General features: G+C 39.5%; 1 protein-coding gene and 1 long non-coding RNA gene across 3 annotated transcripts in view; one reads left to right on the top strand and one right to left on the bottom strand.

Moving 5' to 3' along the window:
- Positions 1 to 2,005: 2,005 nt before the first annotated feature.
- LOC131579185 (uncharacterized) overlaps positions 2,006 to 13,713 on the bottom strand; it is a 29,022-nt gene continuing 17,314 nt past the window's right edge. Inside the window, exon 3 of the long non-coding RNA XR_009277659.1 lies at positions 2,006 to 3,902. This is a non-coding gene — a long non-coding RNA (uncharacterized LOC131579185). The remainder of the gene's footprint in view (positions 3,903 to 13,713) is intronic.
- The window catches only part of TNIP3 (TNFAIP3 interacting protein 3), a 48,995-nt gene continuing 42,232 nt past the window's right edge, over positions 6,951 to 13,713 (top strand). For both annotated transcript variants that reach the window (XM_058838777.1, XM_058838776.1), the window contains exon 1: positions 6,951 to 7,504. Coding sequence is in view for 1 of the 2 variants with exons in the window: in XM_058838776.1 (XP_058694759.1) it covers positions 7,501 to 7,504 (4 nt within the window). In the remaining variant the exon portion in view is untranslated. The remainder of the gene's footprint in view (positions 7,505 to 13,713) is intronic.

Below are 13,713 nucleotides of genomic sequence, written 5' to 3'. Positions count from 1 at the left end.
CAAAAATGTTCTTGGCTAATGAATTTATCAGAGAACAGAAAAAAAATAACCACACTCATTTCCTTAAACTGAGAATATTTATCAAAGCTGTTGTGTTCTATGAGGAGAAATGTTTGTTCAAGTTTTTTACTATCTTGGTTATGAAATTCTTATAATTTCTTTGATAAAATTAAAGAGAAGCTTCTTTTATTCTCAGCTGCAAGGGGCTAAGACTTTAGGTTGCAGGGAGATGATGCCAGGAACTGACAGGCTGATGAAGACAGAAGCCTAAAAGGACAAATTCAACTGAACAGAGACTCTGGAAATGGAATGGATGAGGAAAAAGTGTCAGATTTGTCAGCTTGTTCAATTGATACCAAAGCATTAACAAGGAAAACAGTGAGTAGAAGGGAGTGAACCTTCTCAGTAACTGTAGCAATTAAAAAATATCCAATATCACCCTGTTCCAAGAAATAACCAATTGCCAGTGATTGCCAAAGCAGCAGAGGTGTGTGATGTGCCTGCATCCAGGGAGTAAGTACATAAATTGTCAGCCTGGAGATGTGTTAGCCCTGTCTGTGTGCTCATTTACAGGATTAGCTCATGTGCAGTGGTTGGATGTGCTGCTTTCAGCGTGGCAGAAGCTGTTGAAACGTGATCCAGCAGAGTGAAAGGGACACCTGAGAGATCAGAGAAATACACTGAAGAGGAGACCTAGATTATTATTGCCCAGGGGAAAAAAAAAAGGAGTAAGTAGAGGAAAGGATTTAGTAGAGCTGTTGACTTGGAGAGATGGGAGAGGAGGATAATCATGGCAAGCTGTATTTTTATATAGATTAGAGTTGGTCTGAGTGTTAGAAAAGTTGGGAAAGTTTAGGAACTGTATTCAGAGAGTAGTTTTGTGAACAGAGCAGCATCTCAGTGCACAGGGCAAAAGGCTGGGAAACGTGGAAGCTGTCCTGGTTCCTCTCCAGGTGGGAGCAGTGGAATGGAGCTGGAACTTCGCCAGCCCGAGGAGGAGAAGAGAGGTAAATGTGGATTTAATGCACACTAAAGATTGTGTATATCCCTTCAGAAACATTGACATAACAATATCTTTATTTCTGTCTGTACTCGAAGTCCTGCTTTGACCCCTAAAACTGGCTTCCAGGAGTACTGCTGGACATTGAAACCATCATTAGCTTCCTCTGTTGAAGCTCCGGTGAGGCTGATGGATTATGAAGTTATTTTAAAAGCTCTGGTGTGGTTTGAGATGAAGGGTCATGTGCTGGTTTATTATGAGTTTAATCTCCCCCCAACTCCTCATCCACATCAGTACAACAAAACCTCCTCAGTCAAAAGCAGTAAAACCTGGTTCCTTTCATTCCATCAAATACAAACTCACAGTCCTACAAGTTAGGCTCACACAATGTTTGTTTTGCTACAAAAGTGCTATCCTACAAGCCAGGGTTGTTTTTGAGAAGGTTAAAGGGTATTTACCTGTACCTTACGCATTCATAAAAGAAGAAATCTAGTAGAGATACAAACAAACTCCTACAAATTGCATCTGTGCCCTGTAGGGTGCTTAAAATGCCAACCAAGACTTGAAAAGATGTCCTGCTGATTGAAAAAGGTTGAATTTTATTTCTCAGCCTCCTGTGGAGTAATACAAAGCTTTATATGAAAAGCTCTTATTTCCTAGCATTTTCCATTTTTTTTCCACAAAACAGTAACTTCTGCTTATTTCTTATTCTTTTGAGAAATAATCATTATACCTTTTCCCCAAATATATTGTGGAATATGTTTAGTTTATGAAAGGGATTCTGTCCTAAAATGACATAATGTGCTTGCATTGAAAAACTTTTTTACATTAGCACTTCTAAGAGGAAAATGTCTTTTTTTTTTTTTTTTTAAGTTTCTGTTGAATTCTCTTTACAGTCTTCTAATTTTTATTTGCTCTTTTCAATGCCACTGATTTTTTCTAAATTAATTTCACCGGGGTCTCTCAGGACTCATTTTCATCAGGTAAATTTACTGTTCCCTTGGATATGGTCCTTTTTTTCTCTATCTCTCATCTTTTCCGTGCTTTCTTAAATTTTATGATCTTATACCATCTTTCCCCATGCTCCTGAGCAAAGCCTTAATTAAATGATTTAAAATTTATGGCATGGTCTCCACAAATCTCTTGTTTCATCTTGGAAAGTCATGAGAAAGCTTTTAGGCTTTTTCAGTGCTCTGGCATCTGATTTGTAAATCCATTTCATTTTCCCAACTGAAATACACATCCTTGCTATTTGCATTTATGCCATCTTGATAAGTATTCTAATGTATGGATATAGAACTGTTGCAAGATCAGGGATAGTTCTCCTATGGTATGACAGGTGCAGTCTTTTAATTTCATTTTCTGCTTCAACAGTTTGCTCAAGCAGAAATTAGTCAGGGTTGAACTGTATTTTCCAGTGTTGACAAATAAATTCTTGACTGACTTAATAAAGCAGAAGTGCACTGACTTAGAGATCCATCACACTGGAGGGGGAAAAAAAATATCCTTAAATATTCTTTCTACTTGTATAAGAAAAAGATCAGCATGTTTAGGGTTTTTAAAAATTTTTATTCTTAATTACTTTTTAAGGTGTCCTTCCCAGACACCTTAGATAGTGCCCAGATTTGGCTGTGCAGGGTGAGAAAGCTGCTGACAGGAGTGTGTGGGAAGAGGCTGAATTATAGTTCTCAATTTGTATCAGGGCTGCTCTGTGCTCTGTTTGTTGGCATCCCTGTGAACTTTTTGTCTTCGTGGTGTCACTGAACTCTGCAGCTGCCTTTGCTTAAGATCCCTCTTTTCCTAACAACTAAACTTTGTTTAGTAGGAGGTTGAGTTTTGACTTCTGCCTTTTGCCTTGCTCCTTTTTTTTTTTTTTCTCTCATTGGTTTGTTTTGCTTTCTCACTTAGTGTCTGTCCTTTTTTTTTCTCCCTTTTGCTTTCCCTGAAGCAACTCCTTGAGTTCCTTGTGACCTTATCTCTTTTATACAGATTAGAATAACCAGGCAATGAATTTTGACAACGAAGTGAAGCAGCCCTGTGGTTCAGAATTTTTATTCCATCAAGTCTGATTATCAGATTACAAACTGCATTTCCAGTCCTTATTTCAGGCACCCTTGGAAAGACCTTGCCCACTCTACTGCCTACATTAGGCTTGCATGTGTATATTTTGTTTCTGAGTTGACTTTATATATTGACATTTTATGTCTCAGGCTGCTTATTGACATGTTTCCACTTTAATATTTTTTTTCTTTGATGTTACAGACTTGTAATTCTTAGGAAGTGAGGCTTCTCAGTAACGGGCCAGCTGCACTGGGAGAGTTGGGTTTTTTTGCTTTAAATAACAAGTATAGATGTCTTTATTGTACAGATGACAGCTAAACTATGGCTTATAAAAAGGTCCAGTGACTTCTGGTAGTCTGTAAAATACACTCAGTGCAGTGCCTTTTGTGTGTGTGTGACAGCAGAAATGTAATGTTCTTCTGCTTCTTGCCTCTAACACATGGTTTCCATAGATACATCTGCTAAACACCCAATTTAGCTATTAGTGAGTTCAGTTCATAACTGAAGAACCTTAAAGACAGTGCAACAGGTAGAAAATATTGAATGTCTCCATGGGTAAAGTATAAAATATATCCTACTAAAGATCAGTATTAAATATCATATGAAAGTTTCGTCCTCAGGCAGAGCTGCATTTTAGAAGAGCAGACGTGTGGCAGAAGCAACAGCTGAAAACTTTCCAGTGGCTCGGTGAGGTTGTTGTGGCCTCGCTCGGGCTGTAGATGGCACCGTTGCTGCACATGAGAAGCTGAGCTCTTCCTCCCAAGGGAATTATCCTACAGGCGTTTGGAAGCATGTATTTCATGGTAGGACTTGGTAAGGGTTTGATAGAGCTCTTCTTTCGCTAGGATTAGAGAGAAACATGGAGAGAAGGGTTGGTTGTTTTTTGGTTTTTTTCCTTTGTGGAATAGTGCTTGGAAAAGCAGTTGGAGCTCATGACTGAGTGAGGACCCATGGTATAAACAAGCCAGTCAAAACTGGTTTTATTGTATCTCAAATGTTTAAATTTTCATCTAGAAGTCATCCCTTTTGCTTTGAAAACTTGTTTTCCAAAACAAATAAATACCACTCTTAAGCCTCTCTTATTTTTGAAGCTGAGCATTTGAAATACAAATTAGTGAATGGATCTATGAAAAAAATAATAGAGATCAAGGCTCTCTGAAATCCTTCAGAGACAAATAGTTTCCAGATTCTTCCCCTGAGTGTACTAAAAAGCCTGTAGCTGTAGGCATCCCCCTTCTCAAATCTGGGGATATAGTGGAGGGAAGCCAAAGGGGAGAGAATAAAGTGTTATTTATTAACAATCAGGAGAAATCTCAGTTCCTAAATGGTGAACTTAAAAATATAAAGGGTCTCAGAAAGTGATCTGTTTTTGTTGCAGATATTCACATACATATTTTTGTTATTCACAGATACTAGTTTAAACGTTTTATGCACGCTAAAAAAAATACAACCTCTAAATTCTCAAAGGGAGTGGAAGAACTTTGCTATTAAAGTTTAAAAACAGCAAAAAATACCCTTGTGCAGGCAAATAAATGTAGCAGCCTGTCAAGATCAGCTGTAAAATACAAGTCTTGCCATAGTGATTTAAGTTAATGTTCCACAAATACTAGGGCAAATGAAGATTATTTATTATTTGAACTTGCTAAGAATGTAAATGGAGGAGAAGACTACTGGCTATGCAAGGTAACACAAACCATGAGAAAAAGAGGAAAGTATTTGTCATAATTTGCTCATGGAATGATAATATTTTTCAGTGAGGTATTGATGGCTGTTCATAAAGTCTGAAATAGAATAAACCCACTTTACTGATGTGGGGGGAGGAGCAGAGAAGGACGTAGCCACAAAAGTGGTTTGTTTGTTTGCAAAGTAACCTGAACAGGCAAAGGAACTTTCTGAATTTACAGTAATCAGCTCTTTTGAATGGAAATATTTGACAAGCTTGTTAAAAAAAATAAATAAAAAAGGCCAACACTGGCTTCCTTTTTTATTGTTTTTATTTTAAGGAAAATATTAATGTTAGTATTCTTAGCATGTGATATTTTCCTCTCTGAAGTAAACTTACAGAATAGCCATGTTATTCCTTCCTGATTTTTTTTTAAAATATATTTTGGAGATCCCAAATACTCCTGGAACTTCTTTCTTTGTTCACTCCTGTGCTGCAGCTGTGTGTCTGCCAGGCAATAGGCAAAGTAAGTCCTTTCACCTGGTGTACTTGGGGCATCTTGGAGCAGGTGAGTGCTGGGTCAGCTGTGCTTCTGTTCACCTGTGAGTAATTATGTCATCATCTAAGGCTCCAGCTCCTATTGATTCTTTAGAGATTATGAAAAATTAGATACTGGATTGTAATTTTTCCCTAAGAGCTGTGTCAGAGATGGTTTTCAAATGTTAAGCAACCCTTCTCTCAAGTGAGATCTGTTTTTTGGTTTTTTTTTTTTCCAAGAGAGGGAAATACAGGGTGTTGGTAGAAGGGGAACTATAAGAGGGTATATTCATTTTAAATCCATCACAGTAGTTTTGAATTCATGCTGTGTTCACACAGTGTTCATTAGAAAAGGCCTTAAGTGATAACTGTAAATGAGGATCAAGCACACCATTATATCTGATAGATTTTTCCAAGGCGTCTGTGTAGCTTTCAGGGTTAGGTGTGAAATATGGGCATGAAACCGAATGATCAAAATCAAATGAGACAAACCATCTTTCCTAGCATTAGCGTGGAACTGAGGCAGAGCTGACGATTGATTTTATTTCTTTTTCTGTATTAGGGTCACTTTTTCAAGGTAGTTCATTAAAAGCTGATGCCTGAAATTGTTTGCTTTTCCCATTGATCTGTGTGTACTCGGTTCATTTACTGTTCAAATCATCGCCTTGCTGCTTACAGCTGAAAGGCGCCTGCTGCACCAGGACTGCTCAGCCATCAACTCTTTGTGATCCCGTTCCAAAGCTGTCTAACGTGTTTCCAAGGAAGGGGGAGCAAAGGATAGGGAAGGGCGTTCGAGGAGTGTTTTGGCTGATGCATCTCTAGCGACACCTTGTGGGATGTTTCACAGAATCGCCTTCAACTTTTTTGGGGAAGGAAGCAAGGTTTGTTGTACAAAAAGCTGCTTAAATACTGGGATACACTTAAACCTTTTCACTCGCTTATAATTAAACTATAGAGATAAACCTTCTCATGTTAAAGTTGTTCTTCCTTAGTCCACTGAGGTGTTAAACACTTCACCCATTGTGGGTATATCAATAATATTACTTAGAAAAAAAATTTATCTCTTAGAAATGAAACAGATTTACTTTCAAGTGAAACAATGAGAAATGGCAATGTTGCAAATCAGCTGGCATTATTTAGGTGTAGTCACTACAGAGCTCATTTTCTTGCCTGGTAAAGGTTTGATATTCTGAGGAAAAAGTGGCCAGGAAAATTATCTCAAACCATTAAAAAAAAATGAGTATTTAGAGAACTTGAATCGATATTTCATTATGCAATAATTTGTTTTTAGAACATTCTGGTGATTTTCACCTTCTTGTAAGATCTCTTTTTCCTATTGAGTGATATTGGATTTAACTGTTTTAGCTAGGTATGTTGAAAGATTTGTTTCCTGTTGCTTGCTCTCATTTTGTGGACATGCTCAAGACTGTGGGTAACCAAAATCTCCTGTAGAAAATGTAAAAAATGGTTCTTTTTTATGTTCTTAAAGTTTTATGCTGGTTGCAGCTTCACCCATCTGGCATTTGAAAATGCTTGCTGCCTTGTGCTGCTCAGAAGATGAATCCCAGCTAACCCCGGGGGAACAGAGCAAATTTTTTTTTGAGACAGATCAGTTTTTTAGAAAATTTTGAACCAAACTGAATTCAAACCAAATAAAAATTTGAATTTTTATTGCTGAGCCTATGGGTGTGGAGATTATTTCAGGGGAGATGGGAGATGTAGCAAGATAAATTGCTACATGAAGATAATTTGGGAAAGAGAACTGAAGAGAGATTTGAACAATTGCTTGCTCAGAAGAATATTTCATCTGCCTGTACTTAAGTACAATGAATGGAAATTTAGCTTGATCCTTTATTGAGAAGAAGAAATTGGAGACTTCTAGAAAATGCTGTGGGTTTTCTTCCAGCACAGCCCAGCTGGACTGATTTTTTTTTTTTTTTTTTGTCCAAACACTCATCCTTTCCTTCCCTTGCATGCCTGGTGCCTCTGGCTTCTACCCTTCCCTTAGCCATTGTAGGCTTCTGTGGAGTTGTGTGATTTATCCTTTAATTGGTGGCCTTGATTCCATTGAGAGTGTTCTTCGCTTCCATCTTTTCCCTAGATGGAAGCACTGGGCCAGCTGAGCCTGAGAAAAGTAAAAAGGGGTCTCTAACGCCTGAATCCACTAATCAGTCCAGAGGACCTCTTCTATTCAAAGACTTCCCACAAAACCCTGCTGTGAAAGAAAGCAGCTCTACAAATGGGTGAGTTTGATCTCTAATTTATATAGTAATTAATAATACATAAACAAGTTGGAGGAGGTTTTAGCCAGGTCTTCTTCTGCAGTTCATGCAGAGAAATGAAGCTGTTTTATACCCCTTACATTGTTTTCCTTTTAATTTATGTATATTGATACTGCCTGCTTACTTCTTGCTTTCCATGCCTGGTATTTGAAAGTGAGATGTTTGACTTGTTGCTTAGTTTTGTGGTGTTTTCTTTGCATGCAGATAGCACAGGTAGAGGGCAGAGGCAGAAGACAGATTGACCTGTTGGTGTTGCCTCCATTTTCCATCTCTCTGTAGTGAAGAATTAGAACTTTTGTAGCCACACTTAGTACAAAGCTGATACCTAAAGAAGCTCTTGTTGGGGGGCTGAGTGCAGAAGGGCCATGGAGCTCTGCAGTTTTCATTCTCTCCTGGACTGAAGCAGACAGGAGTTGTGACTTGGTGAGGTACCACTGTGGTCCAGTAGCAGAACATCCCTGGGTTCAGGCTCTGCCTGCTGATTTTCCCCCAAAAACGTGATGCCACAGTGAACTTCCTGGCATGCCAGTGCTCTGAGAGCCTCACCCACTGGGCAAACACGCAGTTACTAAAAATCCTAATTGCTGGCATCTGTATTCAAGGCAGGAGGCAGCCCCTTCTATGAACAGCCTACGTATGAAACAGCCCACGTAGTTTGCAACCACTCTCCTGCCTTCACTGTGCAGGGGAGTTTATCTTTACTTAGAAACAGTAACTTAAAAGGTGACCTTCATACTTGGTGAAAGCAGCAGAGTGCTTGGCTGTGACTCATGGAAGGAGCCCAGGTATTGGGGAATGGTAGCATTTCTCTCTACTGCCTGGTTCAGCAGTTCAAGCAAGCCTAGTTCTGTGTCAGGTACCATATTGCAGATGATGTGTATGGTGGCTCTGTCCCTGCTGGAATCCAGAATGAATCAAAAGCTCCAAAACCACTGCTGGCTGCTGAAATCAACTCTGTGGTGGCTCAGCCGGGCTTCAGAGTGAAGCCTCACTCTCTGGTGTGTGTCTGGTTTCAGCTTTAGAATAACAAATCCAGTTTGGATCATAAGCCTCCAGCTGAAATAAAAGCCATTTTTTTCTGTAGTTGTATCACCTCCCTAAGGAATTCTTGGTCTCCCTCTTCACTGTGATCTTTGCTGATTTTTGCCTTCTTTGATATTCATTGGTGCTTTACTTCAGTAGGAAATCCCCTTTTTTTCAAATGCCTTGTGATGACTCAGTGCTGCTGTTTGCTTCAAACTGAAGGGGATTCCAACTATGAAATTGTATTATTGCTAAAATAGAATCCTGTTCCATTGCGTAGGTTGCAGTTGAAAGCAGAGAAAGGTCTGGGGGAGTTGTAGGGTGAGCAAGCAGTGTTGCTGCTAGTTTGTTTACTCGGGGCTTAATAGCAATTCCAGTAACAGGATCACAGAATCACTGGGTTGGAAGAGGCCTCCAAGCTCATTGAGTCCAACCCAGCCCTAACACCTCAACTAAACCATGGCACCAAGTACCACATCCAGTCTTTTTAAAAACACATCCAGGGATGGTGACTCCACCACCTCCCTGGGCAAACCATTCCAATACTTTATCACCCTTTCTGTAAAAAGCTTTTATCTAATATCCAACCTATATTTTCCTTTGGTGCAGCTTAATATTATTAAGAATTTCAAGGGAAGAACATGAAGAATTTAAGAACATCAAGAATGTCTTCTGCCTTCCTTAGCAGACAACTGTCTTTTCAAACCAAGACTCCAGCTTAGTGTTGTTTGCAAATTTAGTAATGAAAGACTCAATACCCTCATCCATGTTGTCAATAAAAATATTGAGCAGTAAGCAGCTTAGAAATCTAGTAGATCAAAACCAATCTCTAGCTGTAAAGCAGTTCTGTATCTCTGAAACTGAACATAGAGAACCAAAAAACAAACCCCAAACCATAATAGTTTGTGTGTTTCGAGCAATGGATAATTAAATCAGTTCAGCAAGAAACATAGTTTGGTTTGGGCTTTTTTGTGTGTCTGTGTGTGTTCATTAAGGATTCAAAATTGAATTGCTTCAAGAATGGTTCTTTCAGACATGGAAGATTGCTTTCAATTTTCTTTCTTCATTATAAATCTGATGATCCTCATATTTTTATTGCTGTTGGTTTAGCCCTGCTGCTTTAAGCTGCAATGTTCTGAAACTATCGTCTCTCACTTTATTTCATCTGAAGTAACTGCTGCAGTGCTCTGTCATGCCTGAGTTTTGACCAATTTCCAAATCCCTGTTTGTGCATACAGGAGATGGAGGTTGTAGTTTGAAGTAGGCTTTGGTCCTGTCAGGGATACAGGCAATCCAGGTCTATCCTCTGAACACTGACTTTGCACCCTCTTTCAGCTCTAGATTTCTGTCCTTATTTTTAGAGTTCACCTGAGAACTTCTACAGGCTACAGCAAAACAACCCCCCAAACCACAAAAGGCACCATTTAAAGGCATTTTGTATCAATGTGTTCAGTATTAAGATCTTGAAGGCTGTGGTTATTGAGCATTGAAAAGGACCATGAGGGTGCTGATTGCCACAGTAACACTCTAGTTGAAAAAGAGTCTCACTACTGGTTTTACAGCATATTGCTGGAAAGGAAATAAGTTAATAAAAGCCACAAAGATGTACAATTTCCCATAGCCTTTGACTAATGCTGTAAGAAAGAGAGCAGTTAAAAAAACCACTCTGAGCTGAAGGTGGGAGGATTTCCTTAGAAGAGTGCTTGGAAAGGGCCTTCCTGACAGGAATGCCTGTGCTGAATGAGAGGACGCAACTCCATCCCTCAAACCCCAAAATGCTTTTGGGTTTGCATCTCTTCAAAGGTATTTAATGCTGGAGACTCAGAATCCCATAGCAATGCCCTATAATGCCTGATTGGCTTAGCTGCAATCTCCTCAGGTAACTGGACCAAAGGCTGAATATGCTTTTTAAGGAGTTTAGGTTGAGCTAACCTTGAATGCTTGCAAACATTTAGAAGACTTACAATTAGTAATCAAAGACTCACTGGCACTCTGCTGTAGTTTAAGGCTTCCTTCAAAATAGGATGCACAGAGAACTGCAGAAGCTTTGAGTAAGGTCATTGATAGGTGGATAAATATCCCTACATTATAAAACACTCCTCAGTGTTTAATGTTTTTTTCTAAGTTATAATTGCTGGGGAAATACATAAGAGAAGTAGAACTTTGTTGGCCACAACATTTCAGCGCTCCAAGAACTTGTTTTTTTTTTTTTTTTTCTTTTTTTTTATCTTAGAGGAAAACAGAAAAGAAAATCCTTATCTCCAATCCAGCAAATGGCTTTTCCTTACATCATTTATAAAAATGAATCATTTTAACAACTTTTTTCTTTACTGTTCAAAGAAATTTTACGTTTTTCTTGATTGTTCCCCAATGCCTATACACTGCCTCTGTCTATGTTTTATGAGTAAAATCTAAATAACACAAGGGTACAGTTTCCATAAAATTGAGGTCATATGAGGTGGAAATAGCAGCCTAAGATCAGGAGTTCCTTCATTTTTATAGTCCTTTCTTTTGGTAACAGGAAACAGCTCTAAGGCAGCTTGCTTGTAGGATATATAGGAGTGTTTGCCTTTATAGATTTCTGTGTGTGTGTCTGCATGCTTATGTGATGGAGAGCTGCCTTAGGAATATTTGGATCTGGCTTCTAACAGCCAGAGAGCTCTCTCTTGTGTGGTTATTAGCTTTACCACACACTTGGAGAACAATATTGCTGAGTTGTAAGCAGATATTACTCTTGATTTCACAAAAAGGGAAAATGAGATTCATATGCTTCATGGGGAAGGTGGGGCGAACAACTTCTGCTTCAGCATTATGATGAATGCTGGTGGTTATGGAAAGGTCATCAGATGGTCCAAAGAAGCTGGGAAAGAGTACTGTTCTCATCTGAAATGTAGATATGTCACCTGTCCCCACCTTCCTCTCCTCCAAAGTGCCTTTCCTCCTGTCCATCAACAGCCAGGATATGTCCTCTGAGATACCCTCACTTCTCTTTGCCCTGCCAGCTGCAAACCCAGGTGGAGGCATCTTCTGTTCAGCCACCTGTACTCAGGGCAAACACCACCTCTCACTGGGTACATCAGAGTTATTTCTTCCTTTTCTTACTTTGCTTCCTTCTTCCTTTCACTTTTAACCCAGACCCATGTTGTTGTCAATCACCTTACTCCATTCTCAGCCCTGTCTCTGAAGGTATGCACTGTTCTGGGTGAACATAGTAGCTGGTTGCACTCCTTGCTGCTGAGATAAAATCAGAGACCAGAAAAACTTAGTTTTGTGGTAGATCAACTTGTTGAGAAAATTCTAAGTCCCCTGGGATTTGTCTGATTTGATTTTTGTAGCTCAGACAAGAAATTGCAAAAGGCAGGAAAGTGTCTGCAACTTGCAAGTTTTGGCAGTCCCTGAATCTGGGTGAAAATGCTTGCTTCCTGCAAAAATACTGTGTCTCCATGAGGTAAAGGTCACTTTTCTGTCAAACCACTGAATGTTGCTTTAAGATTTCATTGACGTAGAGAGTAGTAAATTTAGTATAGCTCCAGGGTTGACTTTTTTCTCTTGGTAATTGGCAAGCAGGTGAAAGTGCTTATGGACAGGGATGAAATCTCACAGAAGCTGGTGCAGAAAGAGAAAATGCTTTCTTGGAGGGTTTAGACACTGCTTAAAATTAGGCATAATTCCAATTAATGTAAACACTGCAGTAATTCAGTAAAAAATGTAGTGGTAGAGACCAGTGGGTGGGCAGTCAGCTGGAGAACAGGATGGCCTTACTGCCAAGAAAAAAGGTTTGTAGTGAAACCTCCCTGACACTAAGCTGCATGCTTAAAGTTTGTGGGATTGTCAAATGTGATGGAAGGGATGTTCCGCTGGAACCTGCTGCTGGTCTGATGTAAAGCCTGTTTTCATAGTTGATGTTGTATCAAACTTCATGAACATCTTTAGGAAAACCCAGTGAAATAGCATAATATATTTGAATAAACGTAAAGAATTCATAGAATCACCATCTAAGACCTCATAAAGGAGCTGTGGCATTTCCAATTTTTCCATAAGGAAGAGAGATTTTGTTGTGGGTGGTCTTCTGTTCATGGCTAAGCAGGAAAGCCACACAGTGAGCAGGAAAAAAATGGGTGGGAAGTGCCTTGACTTTTAATACATCTCAGGCAAAAGCTGTTTTAGTCCAAACTAAAATCAGAGCAGTTCACTAAAATTTAGGGTAGAGCTGGACAGCAGCATCTCCCACCCTCAGAATGCCACTTCTGTGAGCACAAAAATATATTTTAATAGTATATCAAGAGTGGATAAGAGATAACCTCACCTTTAAGTGTTTAGTTCACCTCAAAAACCTGACAGGCTGGGACTGGCTGTCTCACTGCTACTTCTTGATCTGGGGCATGTGAACCTGTTCAAGACATATGCAACTAAAAAAGAGCAGTCAGCCTGCTTGTGAGTGAAGCAGAAGAGAGTATTTTACCTTGAGAAAGCCCTCAGTGCGTGGGAGCAGTTCTCATGTGCGCACCAGAGAGAGAGGAGGACAGCTGCAGACAGCCAGGGAGAAAGTAAGCCTTGGGTGGAGGACAGCAGGCTGCCTTGTTTCAGCAGAACAAACTCCTAATGCCCTAAGTGTGGTATCAAAGTGTCAGCTTCAAGCTAAATCTTGGAACATTTCTGTGCAGCAAATCTGTCTTAAGCTGCCTCTCCAGAATACTGGAGTCCCAAAGTGTTTTGAGCACTTTTGAAATTGCTTTTTCCCCCCCATTCTTCTTTCCTCTTTGTAGTGGTCTTTTCTCTCCTGAATAATACTTATGTGTCAATTAAGCCTTTTACAAGTCACCGAGGATCTGGTACTTTAAGCTGTTGTCTTTGCATTATATTAAATTTTCTCTAACTCATTTCCTTATTTTTCCCCTATGGGAAGCCCCTAAACAAGCAGTTCTTCAGTGGACTATAAAATAATTTGAATGGCAGCCATCCAGCCTGGCCTTTTTCTAGATAAAGAGTTTGAGTATGCATAAGAAGCAATGAAATTTTTATTATCCACTTGTGAGTGGTGTAGCCAAAGGGGTTTTCTTCTTCTGAATGGGGGCAGTGGGAAAGTCAGGTAAAAAGGTGATTTCTGCTGTACCCCCACAATTTTCCACTGGACATTAAAAGAAAGT

The sequence above is a fragment of the Poecile atricapillus genome, chromosome 4 (genome assembly GCF_030490865.1).
Source record: "Poecile atricapillus isolate bPoeAtr1 chromosome 4, bPoeAtr1.hap1, whole genome shotgun sequence".
NCBI lineage: Eukaryota > Metazoa > Chordata > Aves > Passeriformes > Paridae > Poecile > Poecile atricapillus.
The sequence above is the reverse complement of the archived record's forward strand: the minus strand, read 5'-3'. Positions and strand labels throughout refer to the sequence as shown.